This window comes from Somniosus microcephalus, chromosome 7 (assembly GCF_052327205.1).
Source record: "Somniosus microcephalus isolate GS21.2 chromosome 7, FLI_Smic_1.0, whole genome shotgun sequence".
Taxonomy (NCBI): domain Eukaryota; kingdom Metazoa; phylum Chordata; class Chondrichthyes; order Squaliformes; family Somniosidae; genus Somniosus; species Somniosus microcephalus.
In genome coordinates this window covers 78,703,050-78,730,278 of record NC_140993.1, presented here as the reverse complement: position 1 = coordinate 78,730,278, position 27,229 = coordinate 78,703,050, and the positions used below count along the sequence as shown (strand labels likewise).

The following is a 27,229-nucleotide window of genomic DNA, read 5'->3' as shown; positions in this document are numbered from 1 at the left end:
GGGCAAAGAGGACATAAAAGGAAATCCAAAATTCTTCTATAGGCATATAAATAGTAAATGGGTAGTTAGAGGAGGGGTGGGGCCGATTAGGGACCAAAAAGGAGATCTACACATGGAGGCAGAGGGCATGGCTGAGGTGCTAAATGAATACTTTGCATCTGTCTTTACCAAATTAATAGTCACTTGGACAAGTGGATTAATTAAGGAAAGCCAGCATGGATTTGTTAAAGGCAAATCGAGTTTAACTAACTTGATTGAGTTTTTTTTAATGAGGTAACAGAGAGGGTTGATGAGGGCAATGCGGTGGTGGAATGGGCGGATACGTGGCAAATGAAATTTAACACAGGAAAGTGCGAAGTGATACATTTTGGTAGGAAGAATGAGGAGAGGCGATATAAACTGAAGTGTACAATTCTAAGGGGTGCATGAACAGAGAGACCTGGGGGTATATGTGCACAAATCATTGAAGGTGGCAGGGCAGGTTGGGAAAATGGTTAAAAAAGCATATGGGATCATGGGCTTCATAAGTGCAGGCATAGTGTGCAAAAGCAAGAACGTTATGATGAACTGTTATAAACCATTGGTTCGACCTCAACTGGAGTATTGGGGGTGATTTTGCCAGCTCTGGGGAGGCGGGTCTGCCGGGAAAATGGCTGATTCTGGGGGCGGGTACCCATCCAAACCTTGCCAGGATCAGCAAGGCGAGCCGTGGGTCTGCGGGAGTCGGAGGGGCCGAGATGTCCGGTGTGCAGGTGAGTGATGGGCGCATGTGTGCAGAGGTAAGTGTGTGAGGTGAGTCTTAAGTGTTTTAAAAGCTTTACTTCCCTTTGCTTCTTCCTCCAGGCTTCAACCCTTCAGGTCTCGGGAGTCCCTCATCTCACCGGCAGAGAAAGCAGAATGGCTGCTGCATTCTTAAATGCATCAGCTTTCTGCTTTCTGCTCAGGAGAGATCTCTAACTGAGCCTGTGTCCCAGGTCTCAACTTAGAAGACAGGTTGTCAGTGTTTAACAGCTTCACAGAGCTCTCAAACGATGACAATTCATCTGACAGATGAAACGTCACTTGCTGACATCACCAGCAACTGGCTATCCCTTAATTGGCCTGCTAAGCCTGCTGGGCAGGCTTAACAAGGTCAATCAAGGGGAAATAGCTTGGGTTGGCTGGACGTCGATGGAGGCGGGACTAAAACCCGACAAGCAGCAGTCCCGCCTCCATCACGTCCCCATTGGCAAAATCACCCCCATTGTGTCCAATTCTGGGCACCGCACTTTAGGAAGGATGTGAAGGCCTTAGAGAGAGGGTGCAGAAAAGATTTACAAGTATGGTTCCAGGGATGAGGGACTTCAATTACATGGATAGACTGGAGAATCACAGAAACCCCACAGTGCAGATAGAGGCCATTTCGGCCCATCGAGCCTGCACCGACACATATCCCACCCTATCCCCGTAACCCCAAGTATTTAATCCCCCTAACACTAAGGGTCAATTTATCATAACCAATCAACCTAACCCGCACATCTTTAGACTGTGGGAGGAAACCGGAGCACCCGGAGGGAATTCGGTTGTAGACCTCTCCACCTCATTTTCCTCCATTTTTCACTCCCAGACTGCCAAAACATGGGCACCTATATACCTAAATAATAGTTGTTGGATGAATTTGCCAGCCTTCTTTCACAATACAGCATTTATGAAATAAATGCCTCAAAAGCTAGGCATTTGAAGAGTGTCATGTGATTGAGTGTGTGCGTTTCAATATCTATCGATACCACGCCATACTATTTTGGGATTGGTGAGATATATACAGACCTCCTTTGTCTCCCATTAGGTCTGTTACTTTGACTTTTAAAATGTATTCTGGAGTTTTTTTCTTCTGCAGATGCCCTTGGAAACGCTTGATTTTTCCGCTGAAATGATCAATTGTGAACATGTTGTCTTCTGGAACCTTTGGTTCTTGATCGAGGATTTCATATTTCAAAAAGGTGTTGTCCGTTTCCTCTTGATCCATGTCTGTCACAATCACAGTTCCAATTTCGCTTCCTGAATTTAGAAAGTGTACAAGTGAAATAAAGTAATATATGCCACATTAAAGCTCATCGATCTGCTTCCCGTTGAATAATTCTGTTCATCGGCCCAATTTATCAATTCATTGCACCAATATCATAAACACCAGACCAGAATGACAGGTATTTACTCCGTACGCCTTTTAAAGTGTAACTCAGGACTTTCAGTCATCAGTTCTGATGAAGGGTACACCTGGAACATCATAATCTTTCTTTTCTCTTTACAGATGCTGACTGAATGCTTTGTATTTCCAGCATTTTCCGTCTTTAACTCAGAGCTCCTTATTATTCAATATTTGGTTGGATCCTTTTTAATCCGCCTGACTGAGAAGTGGGGGGATAAAGTTAAGCACATTACAAACTTCCTTTATCCTGCAACTCCTTTAACTAATTTTCATTTTCAATGCCCGGATAGTAATCTGGCAGAGCAGGTTGGCCACCCAGTATAGAACCCGCTCAATGAAAATCAAGGGGGTCCTATAATGGAGGGTGATCTGTTCTGTCAGATTACTGCCCAGGTGGTGAAGACAAAAATCTCCCCTAGGAAGTTTTGCTTGGGTCTGACGAGCACATATTCAAAAGAGTATAGTGCATTCACTGAACATATGAAAATGAGTACTATCTCAGAAGTACTGCTATGTGTCATCATCATTAACGCATTACCACATAGTTTTAACTGGTAACATCTTTGTATCTATCTTTTTTTTGCTTTCTATAGATATTTTAAGATATTTTCAAAGAAACTGCCTTGTCAGTTTGGGAGAATTAACATGTACATTACAAACTGAAGCACAGCAGACTAATGTCTATATTTCTACTGATCTTAATTTAACATCTTCACACTAAGGCACAGTAACTCCTCCCACACATTTGCTTTAAAGAACTAATTTAGTTCAGCACTCAGTAGCGTTATACTCTTTTGAATATGTGCTCGTCAGACCCAAGCAAAACTTCCTAGGGGAGATTTTTGTTTTCACCACCTGGGCAGTAGCAGTTTATGTGCTCTAAAACCAGTGATATTTTATAATTGCCTTCAATAGGTTGCTATATCTATCTATTATATATTAAATTCAGTACGTGGAGCACATGTTTCATCAAAAACTTTCAGATGAAGCTTATTCCTGTGGGGAAAAACCCATTTTCCTGACTGTAGTACCTGTTACACCTGTAGGTGGCACTGTGATAGGTCAAGATCCTGCAAATCCATTGGCAGGATAGGCGCACCAACGTCAGTGTTCTTGCTCAGGCCAACATCCCCAGCATCGAAGCTTTGACCACGCTCAATCAGCTCTGAGGGACGGGTCACATTGTCCGCATGCCCGATACGAGTCTCCCAAAACAAGCGCTCTACTCGGAGCTCCGGCATGGCAAGAGAGCCCCAGGTGGGCAGATGAAACGCTTCAAGGACACCCTCAAAGCCTCCTTGAAAAAGTATAACATCCCCATCGACACCTGGGAATCCCTGGCCCAAGACCACACAAAGTGGAGGAGAAGCATCCGGGAAGGCGCTGAACACCTCGAGTCTCTTTGCTGGGAGCAAGCGGAAGCCAAGCGCAGGCAGCGCAAGGAGCGCACATCAACCCAAGCACCCCACCCACACGCCCCTTCAACCACCGTCTGCCCCACCTGTGACAGAGACTGTAGGTCCCGCATTGGACTTATCAGTCACCTGAGAACTCATTTTTAATGTGGAAGCAAGTCATCCTCGGTTCCGAGGGACTGCCTAAAAAGAGAAGAAACTGTGATAGGAGTTTTGAATGTTAAAAGTGCCATACTTTACCTGTCACAGATTCACCCACACCTTGGGCTGGATTTTCCCTGTGGAGGCGGGATGGCGGCGGGAGAGCTGGCTGGCGGGTTCCAGTCCCACTCCCATCTGCAGCCGCTCTCTCAAAAAGATTTTCCATGGATTGGCCTTGTTAAGCCCACCCTATATGGTTCCTGGCCAATTAACAAGAAGCGGGTCTGATGACATCATTTGATGACGCACCATCAGCCAGTTTCCTTAAAGGGGCCACGGCCACATTCATATTGACAGTTGTGCTATCAGTGTTCTGCAGCATTGAGGTGCTGTAAACACTGACAAGCACTGCACAAAGGTACATGTCTGCACCCAGGCTCACGCATGACTCCCTCCATATGCTTATGGAGGGAGTCACAGCACGCAGGGAGATTCTTTTACCTTCCCATGGGTGAAAGAGACCCTCCCAGCAGATCAACACAGCCTGGTTGCACATTGCACAGCAGGACACAAGCAGGGTTGTCGTCAGGAGTGCCAGGCTGCAGTGGCACCAACCTTTCAATGATCTCAGTAGATCACGAAACGTTACTGCAATGCTACACTCTAATTCACCCTGCTGTGCCACTCATCGCATCCCCATCACTCTGCCTTCCATACCCTCCTCCTGCACATCTTTACACCAACTTAGATTGCACCTCCACCCATCTCTATCTACATTACCACTTCCTCATCTCACTAGCCACCCCTCACACTCACCCTCATCCTACTGCAAGCATACCAACTAACAACACACAGGGTAGGCACTTGAGAGGTTTAGCCAATGATCATGTGAAGTTTCTGGTAATGTGTTATCATACAGTGAAATCTATATTTTCAACATTTCACCTTATTGGACAGATCTGTACGCATCTTGCAAAGTGTCTTACTGAGTTCAGTGAATGTTGAGACATAACTTCCCCCCCCCTCCCCCCCACTATAGTGATGAGTGTGAATGGAATGGCTTGGGCATTAAAGGGACACTTTATGGTGCTGGTGTGGGATAGTGTCAACCTGACGCATCATGTGGCAGTCAGGGTTTACAGCGTTAAGTGAAGTAAATCTGGCCATGGTGATGCCATCGCAACAATGTTGTCAGGGGCTGATGCCTTGTGTCCTGTGCAGCATCAGGTGATGGCGGAGAAGGTTGGTGATGTTGTTGATGATGCTTGTGTGCCTGATGATGTTGGTGTTGGAGCTGATTGTGGAAGGATTCAGAGGACCAACGTTTGATTTTTCCAAGTGCACCAATGTTGCTGCAATAGATGGCAGCTGCAAGTGAGATGACAGAAGCGATCTGTCAGTGGTGAGAGAGGTTGTTCCAATGAGGTGGCACTGATTATACAGTTGGCTCTCAACACTTGCAAGCTAAAGAAATCTCTATGGGGGCGATTTTGTTAATGGGGGTGCGTTGGAGGCGGGACTGCTGCTTGGCGGGTCGCTGTTCCGCCTCCATCAATTTGTGGCCAACCCATGCTATTTTCCCTTGATTGACCTTGTTAAGCCCGCCCAGCGGGCTTAGCAGGCCAGTTAAGGGAAAGCTGGTTGCAGAGAACGTCAACGTATGTTTGATAGATGAATTGTCATCGTTTGACAGCTCTGTGAAGCTGTCAATCAGTGACATTCTCTGTAGTTTGATGAGGTCTTGAATTCAAGGCCTCATCAAAATTCTTTCTTTGACAGAAATGAGATGGTTGTTGCAGGAAGAAAGTAAAAGTGTACTTACCTTTCTAACACTTTGCACTTACCTCAGATACTCACCTCTACACTCTTGCACCCATCACTTACCTTCACACCACACTTTTGCACCCCCCGACCCCCGCAGACCCAGTACTCGCCTTGCTGACCTGGTGGGTTTTGGAGTCTTCGGGAAGCCCGCTCTTGCGAGGGCAAAAGGGGGATAATCCTATTTTCTGCCTGTTAACAGGTAGTTAATAGGCTTTAATCTCCTCCCGCCTCCAAGGAGACGGGTCCCGGCGCAGTTCAGCTACCCGCCTCCTAGGAAGATGGCATGGAGGTGGGTTGGGCCCAAATTCTGCCATTTTCCCGGCAGTCCTGCCACCATACCCATCTCCCCAGGGCTGGCAAAATCGCCCCCTATATATGTCTTATAAATGCAGTAACCAACAGTTTCTGAACTCTGAAACTGAACACCTGCAACATGGCATCCTTTATACCACTTCTGCAGCTGTCAGCTTATCAGATACATCAAAGCAGACTCAACTCACGAGCTGGCCTGTTCCCCGAGCAGCGGGTAACCCGTAGGGGAGCACATATAATTGCAAGGTTAGCAAGCCATTTAATTATCTCAATTGTCTCCCCGCCGCTTGGTGTTGGGTCAGTTCTGCGCAGACAGACCCGAGACCTGGGAGACTCACGTGGAGGCAGGTTGACAGCGGGTTTCCTACCCGCTCTTAGTCTTTGCTATTTTGACAGCGGACTATTTCGAAGAAAAGGGGAGTTATCCCTGGTGTCCTGGCCAATATTTATCCCTCAACCAACATCACTAAAACAGATTATCTGGTCATTATCACATTGCTGTTTGTGGGAGCTGGTTTTTGCAAATGGGCTGCTGCGTTGCCTGCATTACATTTTTCTCCCAAAAGCCTGATATATTTGCCAACAGCTGTGACTCTGTGAGTTAATTTATTTTTCGAGGATACATCAGCATTGTTCAACTTGTGGGATATTTTACATTCACTCTTAGCATTTTCTTCCCAGTGGCTTTGCTTCAAAAACAAGAGGATAAATTTGAAAAGCTTTACTGAGGTAAAATTTATATTGAGTGCTTAAAAAGATCAGAGTGTGTGAGAGAAAAATTGTCACTCTTCTAATTACACACCTCCTGTAGCTTTTGTTTTGTGCTCTATAAACTTTAAAAGTGTATTAAGCTGAAACACAGACAAATCGGAAAGGGTGCGGAAGAGTGAAAGAATGAAAGACACCAAATTGGAGGGTATAGTTAATACTGAGAAAGACAGTGACAAAATCCAAGAAGATGTTAATAAACTTATAGAATAGGCATGTAAATGGCAAATTAATTTCAATATATATATAAGTGGTGCATTTTGGTCGGAAGAATAAGGAGGCCACATATTCCTTGGAAAATAAGAATATAACTGGGGTAGAGGAGCAAAGGGATCTAGGAGTACAGATACACAAATCATTAAAAGCAGTGACACAGGTAAATAATGCCCTAAAAATAGCGAACAATGCACTTGGGTTTATTTATAAATGGATAGAATTCAAAAGCAGAGAAGTTATGTTAAACTTGTATAGAACCTTGGTTAGACCACACTTGGATTACTGTGCACAGTTATGGTCTCTATTTAAAAAAGGATATAGAGTCACTGGAGAAGGTGCAAAAAAGAATTACAGGAAACTTTGTGCTATCCGGCACCGACGGGACCGAGCTGTTGCTGTCCCATCAAAACTGCCGGACAAACCAGCGCTGATGTTGAAACATACGGAGGTTTTGAGTTCCGTATCTGGCAACAAACCCAACAGCTTCTAAACAGTCGGCCGTACCTTGCAAGCGTCTCTGTAGCTTAGCAACAGCTTCAGCGAGACCTTACACAGCCTGACTGGTGAAAAAAAAACCTAACGAAAAGAAAAAAAACCTAACGAAACGGCTCCTGATTTTTGCCAGTGGCTCGAGCATTCCGGACAGTTAACCTCCGGATAAACCAAAGTTTCCTGTAGAAGGATGATACCAGAACTGAAAGGTTATACCTATCAGGAAAATTTAACAGACTGCGTCTCTTTTCTCTAGAAAAGAGAAGGCTGAGGGGTGACCTGTTAGAGGCCTTTACGATTATGAAAGGTATTGATAGGGTAGATGTAGAGAAGATGCTTCCACTTATGGGGAGACCAAACCTAAGGGCCATAGACATAAGATAGTCACTAATGAATTCAATAGGGAATACAGGAGAAGCTTCTTTGCCCAGAGAGTGGTTAGAATGTGGAACTCACTTCCACAAGGAGTAGTTGAGGTGAATAGAATAGATGCATTTAAGAGGAAGCTAGATAAACACATGAGGGAGAAAGGAATAGAAGGATATGTTGCTAGGGTTAGGTGAAGTAGCATAGGAGGAGGCTCCTGTGGAGCATAAACACCAGCATGGACCAGTTGTGCCGAATGGCCTGTTTCTGTGCTATACATTCTATGCAATTCTATATAATAGAGAAAAAAGTGAGAGCATGCAAGCGTGCACTGCCTTCATTTAATGTTACTTTAATTTTCAAAAAATATCAGTTAAAATTTGCATCCAACTAATTTCCTCACCTGTGTTTTGTTGACAGAAAAGATGATTGGTAATTGCATACACCTGTGAGATAAAGGGGGTAATTTTAAGCTAACCCGCCCAGCAAGAAATTAGCGTGATCAAATTGTTCGCCCATTTTACACCCCACCCATTGAAATCAACGGAGAGTAAAATAGGACAGAGGTAAAATTGGTGCTCAACCCCATCCTGTCAGTTAGGTAGATTAGGTTAAAATTATCCCCATAGATTCTAATTTCTAACACCTATCAGAGAGAGGGAGAGGGAAAGACGCAAATGCATAGCAAGGAATATAGGCAGCTTTTTTTCATCATTCTAGTTTGGTTTCTTTTTATAGGACGGGTAGGGGAAGGGGAGAAGGGAAACTGATTGAGGGTGTGGGAGCTTCTAGCAGCTCAGCACCCACCCTTGAAGGGAGTGAGTGGGAGTGGGGAAGAGTGGATGGATAGGTAGAGGTGAGGTGAATAACAGTGGATCAAGGGCAAGGGGAGTATACAGGTGCAACTGGGCCATGTAAAGAGGTAGAGGTCAGAGTAGTGCTAGGAGTGAGGAGATGTTAGGAAGGAGAATTGGTGGGAAAGTGAAGGGGTAGGGGATAAAAGGGGGTGGGGGAAGCACGAGCGATTGGAGGAGGAAATGGGAAGGGAGCGACTGAGGGCCACATCTTCCCGGCAACCCCCCACTCCAAATGCAGTCTGCAGCTTTTGATAGATCTTGTCCTCACCACACCAAGCCATACCACCCATGACCTCCCATCCAAAGGAAGGAAGGAAAGAGGATTTTGATTGACTGCCTTTTATCTCCTGAATGTCCAGTCCATGACCCAAGCCTGGAACACCCATGTGGACCCCTACTTACATCATTTCAGTGATCTGGACGGAGGTATTTTGTCACATCCAGTTTGTTTGGGGCAGAGGAGGCGAGAGGGGTGGGAAATTTGGTAGATGTTTCCATCCCACTAGCACCACCTACTTTTTACTCTATATTTCCACGGAGCAGACAGAACTTCCTCCTGCCTCTCCCTATCCTCTGTGATAATTTCCTTTAAGTGATCTTTGGGGTGGAGACAGAGCATTGCTGGGTCCAGCCCCATTCCCCTCCCCCTGTATTTCCACCCTCAAGGTCTGAATTTTTCTACCTCTAGCCATACAGGAAGCACAAAAGGAACTAGAACTGGTTTCCTGAGAAAATTACAATTTTCTAGTCTTATTCAATATTTATAGTGTATCTTCACTTCAATGAAAGTTATTGTTTTAACCACATCTGGTTGGCTCCTGTACCTAACTGAAAGAGAGAGATATGCTGTTGTACTAAAGTGTATTTATGTTATTTGCAGCATAACACATCTTTAAAAAAAATAACTTAAAAAATCTTGAAAAAATACTTAAAGAAGCTTTTAAAAATGGATCGTTAAAACATGAGTAAGTTATAAGCATGGCAAAGTTTGAGCATTAGCACCTGATGAGGCACTTTTCACACCTAAACAAAAGCACTTGTCACATTGATTGCCAAATGGGCTTGAGCCCTAGCACCTGATGAGGTGAAATAGACTCTGAAACGTCACTAAATTGGTTACTAACCAATTTTCACACCTGGACAAAACCACTTGTAAAAAGAGCTTAACACGATTGGTAAAAAGGGCTTAACACATCGGCTTTAGCAAGACAGCACATCACTAACGTAAATTAAATCCAGATTCATTCATTTAAACATTTTATTCATTTAACAGGGGCAGCGCTCATTGGAAAAGATAGAAAAGGAATCTCTGCATGGAGATTTTATTCTCTCAAATGGTTTATCATTTTATCAGTTATTTATTGAAGTGGGCTTGTCTGTATATGGTTAAAAGTATCCCATGTCTTTTTACGTAAAGAACATTATACCTCACATTTTATGATGAGATTATGCTCACCTGCACTTTCATTTTCTTGCACCTCAATCAATGTCACTTCATCTTTACAAACTGGATGGTTGTCATTGATATCCGTTACGATGACCACAATTTCCAACGGTTTGTCCAGCATCTCTTTGTGTTCATCCAGAGCATACGCCAACAGTATATACTAAACACACATTAAAAATAATATACTGGATAGTGAGTGATATTAACCAGTAGATGGGAAATTGCACATCTTCTGCACCAGCAAATATAACTTTGTACATATCACAATAAACTTTCCTCTTATAAGTACTCAGCACGGTGGCATAGTGGTTAGCACTGTTGCCTCACAGCGCCAGGGACCCGGGTTCAAATCCGGCCTCAGGTGACCGTCTGTGTGGAGTTTGCACATTCTCCCTGTGTTTGCGTGGGTTTCCTCCGGGTGCTCCGGTTTCCTCCCACAGTCCAAAGATGTGCGGTTAGGTTGATTGGCTATGATAAATTGACCCTTAGTGTTAGGGGGATTAAATACGTGGGGATAGGGTGGGACATGTGTTGGTGTAGGGGGTTACGGGGATCGGGTGGGATATGTGTCGGTGCAGGCTCGATGGACCGAAATGGCCTCTATCTGCACTGTGGGGTTTCTGTGATTTCTGTGAAGATAGAATAGTCATATCATGTAGATTAGCTAATGTTACTACATCACTTACAAATACTGTGGCTACACCGCTGCATAATACATGAATAGTGGATTATAAAAAAGGAGGACAAAGCAATCACTATATCAAAAAGCAATTACTGTATTTCAAAAACTCTTTTCTTGCGAATGAGGAGAGGAGTTTGATGGAGTGGGAGAGGTTGAGAAAGGAGACCTCCCCCAAGCTCATGGTTGCTACCATATTTGCCATTAATTCTTTATCTCACTATTCACTCACTCAGCTAGAGCTGAAAGTTAACACACTGGGCCGGAATTTGCGGTCGGAGGCATACCTCCAGAGTACGCCATCGACCCGAAAAATATCCGAAACTGCCAGCTGGCTCCCGGGCTTCAGAGACATCACGTCCTGGGCCTGCAGGCGTACGCCTGCGCAAAGGCCCACGGATCCCAGGGACGCAGGTGGTTCCGAATCGTCCCTGGGATCGCGTAGGCCATGTCCTTCTATCAGAAAGGAAGATTCCTCATACGCTTATAGGGATTCCATTTAAGAATGGAATCCCCATTAGCATATGAGGAATCCCCAATTACTTAAATAATTTACATAACTGTAATAAAAATAAATGTTCCTATTATCAAATTTAATTAAAAGTCCCATTAATGAAGCACTTACAATAAAATTTTAATTTTTTGAAAAACATTTTAATATGGGCCAAAATTTACATAAACTAATTTTAAATGCTTGTGGATGATTTTTTATTTAAATTTTTTTAATTTAACCTTTATATTAACCCTTACGATCTGTCAAGGCGAACCTTGACAGATCGCAAGTTCCGGGTTTTCGCGCATGCGGAAACCCCGAACTTGCAGGGCCTTTTACAAGGCTTACGATGGCGAACGCTGCGTCTAACTGTCTGCATTCCAAAATATGTTCCTATGATCCTATAAATGGCGAAGAGGAGTTGACGACAGAGGCCAATATCCACTCTAAAGCAGCATCTCACAACACCTGCATCACTCACTGCTACAGTGGCAGGCAGTAGCACTCTGATGATACAGATAGTAGGGCCAATTTTATGAATGCGCGCTATGACACACAGCTTCACCTGCCAGTAGCATGCATTCGTAAAATCAGCTCCCGTGAATTTGGGGAGTACCAGCTGAAGCACTGATCACAAGGGTAAATGAGCAAGTGGAGGTTGCATTTCAGGAGTATAAACCTGTTGACTGGAAGCTCCTTTACATAGAAACATAGAAGATAGGAGCAGGAGTAGGCCATTCGGCCCCTCGAGCCTGCTCCACCATTCAATGAGATCATGGCTGATCATCCAAATTCAGTACCCTGTCCCTGCTTTCTCCCCATACCCCTTGATCCCTTTAGCCTTAAGAAATATATCTAACTCCTTCTTCAATATATTTAATGAATTGGCCTCTACTGCCTTCTGTGGTAGAGAATTCCACAGGTTCACCGCTCTCTGGGTGAAGAAATTCCTCCTCATCTCTGTCCTAAATGGCTTACCCCTTATCCTTAGATTGTGACCCCTGGTTCTGGACTCCCCAGCCATCGGGAACATCCTTCCTTCATCCAGTCTGTCCAGTCCTGTTAGAATTTTATAAGTTTCAATGAGATCCCCTCTCATTCTTCTAAACTCCAGCGAGTATAAGCCCAATCGCTCCAATCTCTCCTCATACATCATTCCTGCCATCCCAGGTATCAGGCTGGTGAATCTTCGCTGCACTCCCTCCATGGCAAGAACATCCTTCCTCAGATAAGGCGACCAAAACTGCACACAATACTCAAGGTGTGGTCTCACCAAGGCCCTGTACAACTGCAGCAAGATATCCTTGTTCTTGTACTCGAACCCGCTCGCTACGAAGGCCAACATACCATTTGCCTTCTTAACCGCCTGCTGCACCTGCATGCTTACCTTCAGCGACTGGTGCACAAGGACACCCAGGTCTTGTTGCATTTCCCCTTCTCCCAATCTATTGCCATTCAGATAATAATCTGCCTTCCTGTTTTTGCCACCAAAGTGGATAACCTCGCATTTATCCATATTATACTGCATCTGCCATGCTTCTGCCCAATCACCCAACCTGTCCAAATCATACTGGAGTTTCTCGGCATCCTCCTCACAGCACACACGCCCACCCAGCTTTGTGTCGTCTGCAAACTTGGAGATATTACATCTAGTTCCCTCGTCTAGATCATTTATATATATTGTGAATAGCTGGGGTCCTAGGACCGATCCCTGCGGTACCCCACTAGTCACTGCCTGCCACTCAGAAAAAGACCTGTTTATTCCAACTCTTTGCCTCCTGTCTGCCAACCAGTTCTCTATCCAAGTCAGTACCTTGCCCCCAATCCCATGTGCCTTAACTTTACACGCTAATCTCTTATGCAGGACCTTATCGAAAGCCTTCTGAAAGTCCAAATACACCACATCCACTGGTTCTCCCTTATCTATTCTACCAGTTACATCCTCAAAAAATTCCAGTAGATTAGTCAAGCACGATTTACCTTTTGTAAATCCATGTTGACTTTATCCGATCCTGTCACTGTTTTCCAAGTGCTCTGCTATTACATCTTTTATAATGGACTCTAGCATTTTCCCCACTACCGATGTCAGGCTTACCAGTCTATAATTCCCCATTTTCTCTCTGCCACCTTTTTTGAATAGTGGGGCAACATTAGCTACCCTCCAATCCATGGGAACTGTTCCAGAGTCTATCGAATTTTGGAAGATGACCAGCAATGCATCTACTATTTCTAGGGCCACTTCCTAGGATGTAGATTATCAGGCCCTGGGGATTTATCGGTCTTCAATCCCATCAATTTCCCTAACACCATTTCCCTACAAATACTGATTTCTTTCTGTTCCTCCCTTTCATTAGACCCTATGTTCCCCGACATCTCTGGGAGGTTATTTGTGTCCTCCTTTGTGAAGACAGAACCAAAGTATGTAATTAATTGGTCTGCCATTTCTTTGTTCCCCATTATAAATGCCCCTGATTCTGACTGCAAGGGACCTACGCTTGACTTCACCAATCTTTTTCTCTTCCCATATCTATAAAAGCTTTTACAGTCAGTTTTTATGTTCCCTGAAAGCTTACTCTCATACTCTATTTTCCCCCTTTTAATTAATCCCTTTGTCCTCCTTTACTTACTGAGCCCAAGGATTTGGTGCTCACAGGGCTTGCCAACAAATACAGTTCGCTAACTCAGCATCAGCATTTTATACAGTCGTCTGAGAATGTGCCAAGCTGCCTACAAAGTTTATGGAGAAGTCCACAAGCCACACCTCAGCAGTGCTGCATGACTGAATAAGCAAGTTGCAGCCTACCACAGAGAAAGTGTCCACTCTAGGCCCCTCTTTAGTGAAGGGCCCTTGGTTGAGATTCTAAGAGCAGGCATAGTTTCCATAATGAATACTCTCACTGGGGCTCTGGAGACTTGCGGCTCCAATCTACATTAGTTTGTTTTGTCCTGATTCACCATGTTGGTTAATCAGGTTGAGAAAGCCGTAATGCAGAGCTTCAACAAATTCATTTCAGCCAAGCTGTCTGCTCCCTCAAAGATCTCTGAACATGTGTAGAAAGTGCTGGCAGAAGATGGCGTGGATGATGGATCTGTCTTTCAGGACAATGCCACTTTTGTAACAGCCAGATGCCCCAATCAAAATGATTCCACTTCTTCCAGTACTTTTATATCTTTCCTATAATGGAGCATCCAAAACTACACATTGAAATCAATGTTATAAAAATCGGGCAGATTCTACAATTGCCAGGCAATGCTCTCCGCCAGATTACCACCCATGCCATGAATGTGAAATTACCCCCTATGTCTGCAGATGCAAAACCAACGATTCCGGTTGTAATTTTTACAGCCTTATCTACTTATGCTGCCACCTTTAATGTCCTGTATATCTGCACATCTAGCTTGCTCTACTCCGCCATCCCTTTTAAGATCTTAGTACCATCCTTTGAGGAAAGTATGTTTTGTAACCTGTGTACTCAGGAACTTACCTCACTAATCTTCTCTCTGTCCAGTGGTTCTGTCACTTCAATGCTACCATTAGCTTTGATTGCAAATGGAAACTTGGGATAATGCATCTTGTCCTTTGGCTTGAGTTCAAATGTTGCACTGGGTTCATTCCACTGCACCTAAATTAAAGAAATAATGCAGAGCCATAAGGATTAGGGAATTATTGCCCATATTTTCCTTCTTGATGGAAAAGGAATAATTAACCCTATATTTTTATGTATAAATTTTAACAGCTACCAATCAAGATGGTTTATTGGCAGACAACTTCATGAAACATGAATTAAAGAAAGAAAAAGAAAGACTTGCATTTATATAGCGCCTTTCACGACCACCGGACTTCTCAAAGCACCTTACAGCCAATTAAGTACTTTTTGAAGTGGAGTCACTGTTGTAATCACAGAATCACAGAAATCCCACAGTGCAGATAGAGGCCATTCCGGCCCATCGAGCCTGCACCGACACATATCCCACCCGATCCCCGTAACCCCTACACCAACACATATCCCACCCTATCCCCGTAACCCCACGTATTTAATCCCCCTAACACTAAGGGTCAATTTATCATAGCCAATCAACCTAACCCGCACATCTTTGGACTGTGGGAGGAAACCGGAGCACCCGGAGGAAACCCACGGTGGGAAATTACTTAGCAGGAACACCATAAAACCAGCCAATAATAGTAATTTTCCTTTCACACTTTGAATGCAGATAAAATGGCACTTATTTGCTGGTGAAAAGCTGTTGATCCAGTTGTGAAATGTATAATAGCTCCACAAAAATGGGGAAAGTCCCAATTTACCCACAAAGTTTCTGTAAAGCATTCATCTTCATCACAAATAGTTGCCTGCTTTACTGGAAATTAGCAATTACCCATCTAATTTAAAAATCTACACATCTCCTACAATTAAATGATGTAACTATCCCACTGTGAGGTAGATTTTGACTGTGCGATAGTGTAAATCGACAGCCTGTTTTATATTATAAAAATTGGGGTGATGTCAAACGGGCTGTTGATTCGCTATCACCCGTTTTACACTGTCGCACAAAGTCAAAGTCTACCTCTGCTTGTGTTAGTGTGCACTAAGATCAATAATACATCACATAAGAGGGCTTGTCCTGCATCTGTTTCCTCCTTATGTCAATCGTTGCCTCTTCTGATGATCAGCACAGTAGTTTCTATTTTGCAAATGGGAGTAGAGGTCTGGCTATGTCAGGCCAGATTATACAAGTGCCCATCACCTTCGAGTCACTTGTTGCATCAGGAATGCAATCCTTAACGTGTAGCAATAACATTTATGTAATAATCTTTACAGAACCAACAAAAAGCATTTTGTTGGGGTCTGTTTTTATAGTTGCATGGATTTATTACCTAGGAGATTGCAACAAAGTAATTATTACTAGTACAAAACACAGAAAATTAAGGCTTGATGTTTGTTTTATAGTGAGAGTCAGGATCAGGTTAGCTGAGAAAAGACAAAGAAAGTCAGGATTCCACCTATCCTCACAATCTTTAAGTATAAATGATCCAAAAATTGCATTATTTATAACACTGTCAGCATCAGAAAAGCTACAGATTTGCATTTTTTGTGATAATTATTAAATTGCTATTTTGAGCTGTATTTCATTTACAAGTCCTTATAATAGATAGTGACTAACTACTTTGGACATCAAGGCCGCAATTTTTCCTACCAAGGCGGGCTAAGTGCGGCCGAGGTAGGGGGCGGACAACGACCCCGCTCCCGGTTCCATCCCGCTCTGTGAGAAGAATTTTTCATTGATGGAGCTTGTTAAGCCCGCCCTACGAGGTTCCCGGCCAATTAAATGGAAGCGGGTCTGATGATGTCATTTGATGACGTGTCATCAGCTGGTTTCCTTAAAGGGGCCATGTACAAATTCATTTTGACAATTGAGCTGTCAGTGTTCTACAGCATTGAAGTGCTGCAAACACTGACAAGCATTACACAGAGGCGCACGGCTGAACCCAGGCTCTCCCATGACTCCCTCCATATGCTTATGGAGGGAGTCACAGCATGCAGGGAGGTTCTCTTCCCTTCCCATGGGTGGACGAGTCCTCCCCAGGAGATCAATGCAGCCTGGTTGCACATTGTACAGGAGGGCACAAGCAGGGATGTGGTCAGGAGGACCAGGCTGCAGTAGCGCAAACCATTCAATGATCTCAGTAGATCACGAAATGTTACTGCAAAGCCACACTCAACCTCATCCTGCTGTGCCACTCATCACATCCCCATCACTCTGCCTTCCCTACCCTAATCCTGCACATCCTTACTCACACCAACTTACCTTGCACCTCCACCCATCCCTCTCTCTCTATCTACATCATCACATCCCCATCTCACTAGCCACGCCACACACTCACCCTCATCCTTGTCCAATCATACCAACTAACAACTCACAAGAGTAGGCACGTGGGTGTTTTATGCAATGTTCATGAAAAGTTTCTGTTAATTGTCATACATTTTCAACACTTTGTGTTCTTGGACAGATTTGTGTGCATATTTGGAAGTGGCTTAGTGAGTTGCAGTGAATGGTGAGAAATAACAGTACCCCCGGCAATGGTGATGAGTGTGAAAGGAATGGCTTGGGCAGTGCAGGAATGCTTTATGGTGTTGGTGTGGGGTGGTGCCAACCTGGCGCATCATGTGGCATCCAGGGTGTATAATGTTAAGTGAAGTCAATCTGAACATGGTGAGGCCATCGCTGGCATCCCAGGCAGCAATGTACACGGGTGATGATGCCCTGTGTCCTGTGCAGCATCAGTTGATTGCGGAGGAGGTTGGTGTGGATGTTGGTGCTGCTGGTGTGCCCAGTGATGCTGGTGTTGGGGCTGATTGTAATGGGATTCTGAGGACCAAGGTGAGATTTTTTCAAGGGCACGATGCTGATGGAATAGATGGCACGTGAGGTTGAGATGACAGAAGCGATCTGTCAATGGTGAGAGAGGTTGTTCCAATGAGGTGACACTGGATAAAGAGTTTGCTCCAAACACTTGCTAGCTGCATAAATCTCAATCTGTCTTACAAATGCAATAAGCAACAGCTTCTAACCTTGGAAAGTGAAGACCTATGAAATGGGAGCTTTCATAGAACATTTGCAGCTGTCAGGTTAGTAAATCATTCCATGCTGACACAACACCCGACCTACTTACCTAAAGTGATCCCCGTGCACTGGGAAACTCATGGAAAAGCTGGTTAAATGGTAAGTACATGGTAAAATCCTGCTTAACTACCTTTGAACAAACTTTTAACTATCTAAATTGGCTGAGCTACCGCTTGGTGTCAAGTCTGTTCAGGAGTGACAGACCCAACACTTGAGAGAAACTGACACAGAGGTGGGTTGACAGCAGAATACTGACCCGCTGTCAATCTTGTTGATTTTGACAGCGGACCCGCCTCCGAACTCGCACTCTGAGCGCCGGTAAAATTCCGTCCCAAGTTACTATGGATAACTCCACATTGAGCCGGATTTTCCGACCCCCACGGGTGCGTACAAGAAAAGCACGTGCGCTAAAACCCGGCACTTCCGATCTGTCAAGAATTCTCTTGACAGATCATCCGCCTGCCCGGGAAAAGTACCTCTGCGGGTGGAGAGTTCCGCTTTCTGCACAACTTCCGCCCGCTGAAAACCTTTAAAAATCTTACGCCTGGTAAAAGCAGGCCTAACATAAGGCCTGCTTTTACCAGCAAACGAGTGTAAAAATTAAAAAATAATTTTTTTTCACTCTTTTATAATTTAGAAATACTTTTTAAAAAAGTAAGTTTATTTTTAGCCCCGTAAAAAACTTTAATTATTTTTTTCAAAAAATTTAATTTGTTTAAAATATTTAATTTAATCTAATTTTAATTAATTTTAAATACGTGATTTAAAAAAATGTATTTAATGTTTAACTGTTTTTTAAGTGATTCCCATTCATACTTTTGACAGATCTATGTGGAGAGACCTTCTTTGATTGGTTCCCCATGGCCCACCTGATCCCAGGGACGCTTGCAAACCGCCTACACCTCTCGGATACCTCGGCCTCTGCGCATTTCGTAGAGCAGGGGCCCAGGATCAGAAGTCTCGGGACCTACGGAGCCAGCAGGTAAGTTCGTAGATTTTTTCCGATCGGAGACATTCGTCCCTAGGAAGCCTTCGATCGGAAAATCCGGCCCAAAAGAAACAATGGTTATGAACTGTTTTATAATTCTATCACATTTGGTACATTGCTAAATCATGTCACTGCATCTTTTTTTATTCATTGATGTGATGTGGGAGTCGCTGGCAAGGTCAGCATTTATTGCCCATCCCCAATTTCCCTTGAGAAGGTGGTGGTGAGCTGCCTTCTTGAACTGATGTCATCTGTGTGGTGAAGGTACTCCCACAGTGCTCTTAGGTAGAGAGTTCCAGGATTTTGACCCAGTGACGACGAAGGAACAACGATATATTTCCAAGTCAGGATGGTGTGTGACTTGGAGGGTGAAATAAAGAGTAGCTTGCCTTTCAAAAGCTAGGCTTTATTAACCTTAAAAAACCAGCAGTACATGTTAAGCACCCCGTCTCAACCAAGCTGTAGAGAACTGAATTTAAGATGGCCACCACAGGTCACATGGAATCAACTAACCAATAAGTTTACAGCATATATCTCAAGGCAGGAAAACAGGCAACCAATTACAATGCTTCTTATAAAACAAGAATAATCACCACATTCACCCCTCCTTTTAAAATATACTTCAACCTAGGTAGCCTTTTCAGTTTACAATTAGTTATTTATAACTAGAGCAATACATGTATAATGCCTTCAACAATTTTAAAATTTTACTATTAAATTATTAATTATTTTAAAAGTCCATTTTTAATCGGTCGACCGGATATCTTGTTCGTGTCGACCTTCTTAGCCTTGGTGGAGTTCCTTGCCCTCCCACACCAGGAGACACAGAAATATCTTCTGCAGGGAGACTATCAATATCCCGATTATCAACGGTTTCCAGATTGGAAGTCCCATTAGAAGGTAGACTGGGAGGGTCATGAACATCCATCGGGGGCAGACTGAGAGAATTGTAAGTGTCTGCAATAGGATTGGAAATGTTCGTAGTATCTGTGACGACATCAACATTATCTGAATTATGGCTATTGTTAATGTCCTCAGGAGAGGGCTGGCCACCACAAGGAGCTAAGTCTTTAACTGAAACCATACTTTCTTTCCCATCTTGGAATCGAATATGAGCATATTGGGAATTTGCCTCCAATAGCTCCACCTCCTCCACTAAAGGATCATACTTTGACAGTCTAACATGGCGTCGGAGCAGCACAGGTCCCTGCATAGTAAGCCATGAAGGTACCGAATATCCCGTAGAGGATCTCCGTGGATAGTTGAAGAGCTTGACGTCTTCAACTGAAAAGGGCAAATTCTTACTGTGTACAAAGTGTATCATCCTCGTAACACCAGGGTGGCACAAAGCATTATGAAGATTAATAAGCGTATCTCCGTGAAGCACAGAACAATAAGCCCTTGACAGCGCATCAGCGGCAACATTGTCCTTCCCCGGACGATAGACTATATCAAAATGATAGCATGCCAACTCAATCTTCCACCTCATTATTTTATCATTCTTAATCTTTCTGAAATGTTTGACATCAAACATGAAGGACACAGATTTTTGGTCGGTTACTAACGTAAAATGTCGCCCAGATAAATAATGTCTCCATTTACGCAGTGCTTCTACTATTGCGTACGCCTCTTTCTCTATTGATGAATGTCTCTGCTCGCTATTGCTCAGAGTACGTGAGAAAAAGGCCACAGGTCTTCCATTTTGGTTCAGGGTAGTCCCAATTGCAAAATCGGAAGCGTCCGTCTCAATCACAAAGGGAACCTGCTCATCAATAGAATGCACAACTGCTCCAAGGATATCCTTTTTAAGATTATCAAAACACATCCTGGCCTCCCATGATAGAGGATATGTCGTAACCCGAATAAGGGGCCGGATCTTCTGTGAGAAATTTGCAATCCAATTAGAATAATAAGAAAACAGTCCAACAACTCGTTGCAAGGCCTTAGAATTAGTAGGGCAAGGTAACTCAATCAGTGGTCGCAGCCGTTCTGGATCTGGTTTAATCTTGTTTCCCGAGATAATATACCCCAGTAAATTTACCTCGGTGGTTGAAAAGATACACTTCTCTTTATTGAAAGTTAAGCCAACTTTTTCCGCAACTTGAAGGAATCTTTCTAGATTAAAATCGTGCTCCACCCTTGATTTGCCACACACCGTGATGTCATCTAAATATGAGAAGGTGTCAGAGAGAGAGTTATCACTTATAAAAGCATCCATTGCCCGTTGAAAACAGGCGACACCATTAGTAACACCGAATGGTACTCGGCAAAACTGGTACAGCTTTCCGCCAGCTTCAAAGGCCATATATGGTTTGTCCCTCTTAGCGATAGGAATCTGATGATAAGCACTCTTTAGGTCAATAGTGCTAAAAACCTTATATTGAGATACTTTATTGATAAGCTCATCAATCTTAGGCAGGGGGTACGCATCTAATTGAGTATACCTGTTAATAGTTTGAGAGTAGTCTATCACCATTCGCTTCTTATGTCTCTCATTAGTGGTGACAACTACCTGTGCCCGCCAGGGCGAAAAACTAGGTTCAATGATTCCTTCCGATAAAAGACGTTGCACTTCAGAATTAATAAATTCTTTATCCTGACTGCTATACCTTCTTGACTTGGTAGCAATTGGCTTACAGTCCGGCATCAAATTGGAAAAAAGTGATAATGGAGAAATGAATAAAGAAGTTAATCCACAAATAGACAAAGGTGGCTTAGTTCCTCCGAAAGAAAGACTGAGAGACTCATGTAATTGAAGCACATCATGACCAATCAAAATGTCCGCACAGAGATTAGGCAGAACGGATAAGCGTATATCAGTATACGTATTACCTAGGAGAATTAATTTCACAAGGCAACAACCAGCTACTTGTGAGGTGAGAGTCGTCTGAGCCATACACACCTGATAGGAAGCAGGCAAAATTTTCAAACGCTTCTCCCTCACAAACTGAAGACTTATAAAGCTCTCAGTACTGCCCGTATCTATAAGGGCCTTCACTTCTAACCCATTAACTTGGGCCATAACTATAGCTTTGTTTAGGCCATGGGAAAAGGCGGCAGAAACTGATGCAATAAACACCCTGGGCCAGAAATTCCAGGCCAGAAGCGTGAGTGCGCTTGGGGTACTCACGCTTCTGGCTGTTGGAAATGCCGGCGTTCAGCAGGAACAGCGCATGCGGGGAACGCCGGCATTTCCAGACCTCGAGCGCGTGCGACTGCACAGGCAGCGCTTGCGCAGTGAACTTCGTGGATTTCATTCATGAAATCCGTGAGGGTAAGTCCTCAGAACTTACACTGAAAAAAAGCAAGTGTAAAGTGGTTCATTGGCTGCGGAGGAAGATATATTTTATCGTGGAGCTTTTGAAATGCAATATTTTTGTTTGGGAAAGGGAGGGAAGTTATTTTAAGAAATTTTAAGTAAGTTTTAAAGTTTAAATTTTTTTTTTTTTTTAAAGGGTTTTCAGAACGGTAGGTAGAAGGAGCAATTGTGGCTGTGTGAATGGAATGTGAGAATGAGTTATGTATGTATGTCCACATATATTCCTTTACGTATATGTATGTATGTTTTATATTCCTTTACTATGAATGTATGTTTTTAATTATGATTTTCCAATAAGTTACTTTCTCTGAAAGTCATAATTAAATAATACATTCATACACATAAGTAAAGGAATATATACATAACACGCAAAGGAATATATACAGACATACATACTTTCAGAAGCTCCACGATAAGAAATATCTTCCTCCGCAGCCTCTGTAGCAACTGTACCCATGCTTTTTTCATGTGTAAGTTGTAATGACTGGACCTCACTGAAAGCATTAATGAAAGCGGCGAATTATACTGCGCACGCGCTGCATGTGCAGTCGCACGCGTTCTGCCTCTGAACCCCTTCGTTCAGAGGACAGGAAATGCCGGTTTTCCCCACATGCACTGTGCATGCTGAAAACCGGCATTTCATCCGGCCAGATGCGTAAGTACCCCAACCGTACTAGCGCATTTGGAAGGGAATTATTGGGCCAACATTTTACATGTCAATAAAATAAAAAATTTAACACTTGCACCACTTGCCCCCTCGCACCTGCGACTGAGGGTCCAAGGAGGTGCATTGCGCAAGAGGTCATCATCGGACGTATCCTCACACTGTTCCCTTTGGGGAACTGTATGAAGTGGTGGAAGGATTTATGGCCGTGATTAACGCTCATCCCGTGACCGTAACCATCTTTGAACCAGCCATTAGGGTGGTTAGTCCTATGGCGGGAGGGTTTTACGGGCTCCCACAACCCATCTGAGGGGGGGGGGGGCGGCCACCAACACCCACGGACGCAAGTATCCCGCTGGATGTCCACCCAGAATTTAAAGTTGGAGCTCCGACTCCACTTGCCGGGACTGTCTGGAGTGGGGTTCAAAACCCTACTCCTTCTGGCCCAGCGGCGGGGATGCTTACTGCTACGCAAAAGGCCCACTCCGCACAAAAGGTGACACCCATACGTTTCCTGCGCCTTTTCCCTCCCCGTGACTGGAGCCCTATGCTGCCATTTCACGTTGCTAATCGGATTGGGCCTTTGTCATAGCGGTAGGATCCCTGCCGCTGGGCCAGATCAGGGTAGGGTTTCGAACCCCGCTCCAGACAGTCCCGGCAAGTGGAGTCGGAGCTCCGGCTCTAAATTCTGGGTTGACATCCAGTGGGATATTTGCGTCCGTGGGTGTGGGTGGCCCCCCCTCCTTGTATAGCTTGTGGGAGCCCGTAAAACCCTCCCGCCATAGGACTAACCGCCCTAATGGCTGGTTCAAAGATGGTTACGGTCACGGAATAAGCGTTAATCACGGCCATAAATCCTTCCACCACTTCATACGGTTCCCCAAAGGGAACAGTGTGAAGACACGTATGACGACGACATTGCTAAATAAATAAATGGAATTTAAAAAATTCTTTTAGGGCTTTTAAAAGTCTTTAAATTGCTTTAATTCTCTTTAAAACTACTTCAGATTACTCAAAATAATGTAAACATTTTAAAAAGTTTATAAAAGTTACCAAAATCTTCAAAAAACTTCCAAAAACCTATTTAAACTGCTGCTTTGCATGTAAAAAAGCAAAGCAGCTTGACAGAAACATTGGGGGCGTGTCCAGTGAAACTGAGACCTCAAGGGGCGTGTCTCACTTACACTGCACGCTCCTGGGTCCGCGCTGGCTGCGCTCCTGGGCGGCGTGACATCATACGCTGCCCGGGATTCTTGCTTCAGTTTCTGGAAGTGCAGGCGTCCCTGGAGCTGATCGGCAGGAGCGCGGGGTAAGTGCAAATACGGGGCTTGCACGCGCTGCAAGCCCCGTTCTGGAATTTCTGGCCCCCTATCTAAAGGCTGAATGGCCGCAGAGGAGGCAACCGATTTGCAAACACGTGCATAATGACCTCCCTTGCCGCATTTACTACACACAGCCTCCCGGGCAGGGCACTTCAGACGGGGGTGCCGGGTGTTCCCGCAAAAATAACACTTCTGAATCCTAGAGGCAACAGCTGCCGAAGTAGAAACTGTTTCGGAATCTGGTAAACCACTCCTATTAAATCCACGTGACTCCCTTTCATCCGGAACTGCCGAAACCACGGTCGCAGGCCGATCAAAAAGAGCATAAGAATCCGAACTTCTCTGAGCCAAATCCAATGTAGAGGCTTGCTCAAAAGCACTCTTAAGATCCAAGGTCTTATTTTCTAATATCCGCTGACGAATTGATCTAGACAGTAATCCATTAATAAATGCATCCCGTACCGACTCTTCCTTATGTTCTTCTGCAGACACGGCCTTATAATTACAGTTAGCACCAAGGCGCCGGAGTGCTTATAAATAAGCATCCAAGGATTCTCCCGCCTGCTGCCTACGGGCAGATAAAAGGTGATGTGCAAATACCTCATTTTTGGGTTTAACAAATTTTTTTTCCAACGTAGCAATAGCCAATTCATAAGTTTCACAGTCCAAAATATACTTATACACATCCAGAGCAATGTAGTTGATTAGTATATCCAACTTATTCAGAGATTGCTGATCCAACACGCCCAAAAAGTTTTTAAATGTACGATACCAATGTTTCCATTGATCATCCACTCCTGCAGAATTAGGGTCAGCATTAAATCGTTCCGGTCGAAGATATCGTTCCATTATAGCAAAAGGTTAATAAATTGAAATTAAGAGTAGCTTGCCTTTCAAAAGCTAGGCTTTATTAACCTTAAAAAACCAGCAGTACATGTTAAGCACCCAGTCTCAACCAAGCTGTAGAGAACTGAATTTAAGATGGCCACCACAGGTCACATGGAATCAACTAACCAATAAGTTTACAGCATATATCTCAAGGCAGGAAAACAGGCAACCAATTACAATGCTTCTTATAAAACAAGAATAATCACCACAGAGGGGAACTTGGAGGTGGTGGTGTTCCCATGCACCTGCTGCTCTTGTCCTTCTAGGTGGAAGAGGTCATGTGTTTGGGAGGTGCTGCCGAAGGAGCCTTGGCGAGTTGCTGCAGTGCATCTTGTAGATGGTACACACTGCAGCCACGGTACGCTGGCGGTGGAGGGAGTGAATGTTTAAGGTGGTGGATGGGGTGACAATCAAGCAGGCTGCTTTGTCCTTGAGCTTCTTGAGTGTTGTTGGAGCTGCACTCATCCAGGCAAGTGGAGAGTATTCCATCACACTCCTGGCTTGTACCTTGTAGATGGCAGAAAGGCTTTGGGGAGTTGGAGGTGAGTCACGCGCCACAGAATACCCAGCCTCTGACCTGCTCTTGTAGCCACAGTATTTGTGTGGCTGGTCCAGTTAAGTTTCTAGCCAATGGTGATTCCCCAGGATGTTAATGGTGGGGGATTTGATGATGGTAATGCCATTGAAAGTCAAGGGGAGGTAGTTAGACTTTCTCTTGTTGGCGATGGTCATTGCCTGGCACTTGTGTGGCGCGAATGTAACTTGCTACTTATCAGCCCAAGCCTGAATGTTGTCCTGGTCTTGCTGCAACCGGGCCTGGGCTGCTTCATTATCTGAGGAGTGGTGAATGGAACTGAACACTGTGCAATCATCAGCGAATATCCTCACTTCTGACCTTACGATGGAGGGAAGGTCATTGATGAAGCAGCTGAAGATGGTTGGGCTTAGGACACTGCCCTGAGGAACTCCTGCAGTGATCTCCTGGGGCTGAGATGATTGGCCTCCAACAACCACAACCATCTTCCTTTGCACTAGGTGTGATTCCAGTCAATGAAGAATTTTCCCCTGATTCCCAATGACTTCAATTGTACGAGGGCTCATTGATGCCACACTCAGTCAAATACTGCCTTGATGTTAAGGGCAGTCACTCTGACCTCACCTCTGAAATTCAGCTCTTTTGTCCATGTTTGGGCCAAGGTTGTAATGAGGTCTGGAGCTGAGTGGTGCTGGCAGAACGCAAACTGAGCATCGGTGAGCAGGCTATTGATAAGTAAGTGCTGCTTGATAGCACTGTCAACGACACCTTCCATCACTTTGCTGATGATTGAGAGTTGACTGATGGGGCAGCAATTGGCTGGATTGGATTTGTGCTGCTTTTTGTGAACAGGACCAATGTTTCCCCTAATTTTGTTTGGCTGATGCGCAGGATGCACAGGATGTGCGGCCCATTCAAAGTTTTGCGCATGCGCTAAATTTTACATTTGAAAAGCCAGTTGGACAGGACATACCTGAGCAATTTTCCACTTTGTCGGGTAGATGCCAGTGTTGTAGCTGTACTGGAACAGTTTGGCTAGAGGCGCGGCTAGTTCTGGAGCTCAAGACTTCAGTTAGACAGCCGGGATGTTGTCGGGGCCCATTTTATCCTAATGTAGTGGTCGGACAATCTACCCTATTTCCAACCCACAATCCCTTTGAACACAGCTCTCTGTTGGGAGTGCTGAGTTGGTGAATTTATCCTAATATCTCCTTCCTGGGCACTGTTCATCCTTTTGGCATGAATACTGAATTTCATCTTTTCATTTACTGGCTGACTTCCCAGTTTTCTGCCTAACTCTCCCATTCACTCAGTTTTGAAGCTGTTTTACTTACCTGTTGTGTCTCTAATGCTTTTTCACAGCTTTATATCTTTATATCTCACTTTTCACCCCTTTCCAGAATTTCAAAATCTGTTTACATGAGATTAAACAATTTGGTGTTTCAATCTAAAAGTAGTTAGCAGCTGACACTTGACCTTTATCTTATTGTTCACAGAGATCATAAAGTTAAGTACAGATGCAGAAACCCATTCAGCCCGCAGCCTACCCTCACAGTGTAATAACCTACATTTCCTCACATCACAGTATCCGCCTCTTGAACAACTCGAGTTTTTGCCTCCACTACTCTATCTAGAAGACCATCCCCGTATTAATCACTGACTTTGTGAAGAAGAGAGAAAATAAAGAATTTACATTT

At 44.2% G+C, this 27,229-nt stretch overlaps 1 protein-coding gene across 2 annotated transcripts in view; it reads right to left on the bottom strand.

The window, feature by feature from the left end:
• Positions 1–27,229, bottom strand: part of cdh17 (cadherin 17, LI cadherin (liver-intestine)) — a 162,707-nt gene that overhangs the window by 55,239 nt on the left and 80,239 nt on the right. For both annotated transcript variants that reach the window (XM_085992656.1, XM_085992657.1), the window contains 3 exons: positions 14,681–14,818; positions 10,033–10,183; positions 1,807–2,037 (listed from right to left, as the gene is read on the bottom strand). In XM_085992656.1, coding sequence (XP_085848782.1) covers positions 1,807–2,037; positions 10,033–10,183; positions 14,681–14,818 — 520 coding nt within the window. The remainder of the gene's footprint in view (positions 1–1,806; positions 2,038–10,032; positions 10,184–14,680; positions 14,819–27,229) is intronic.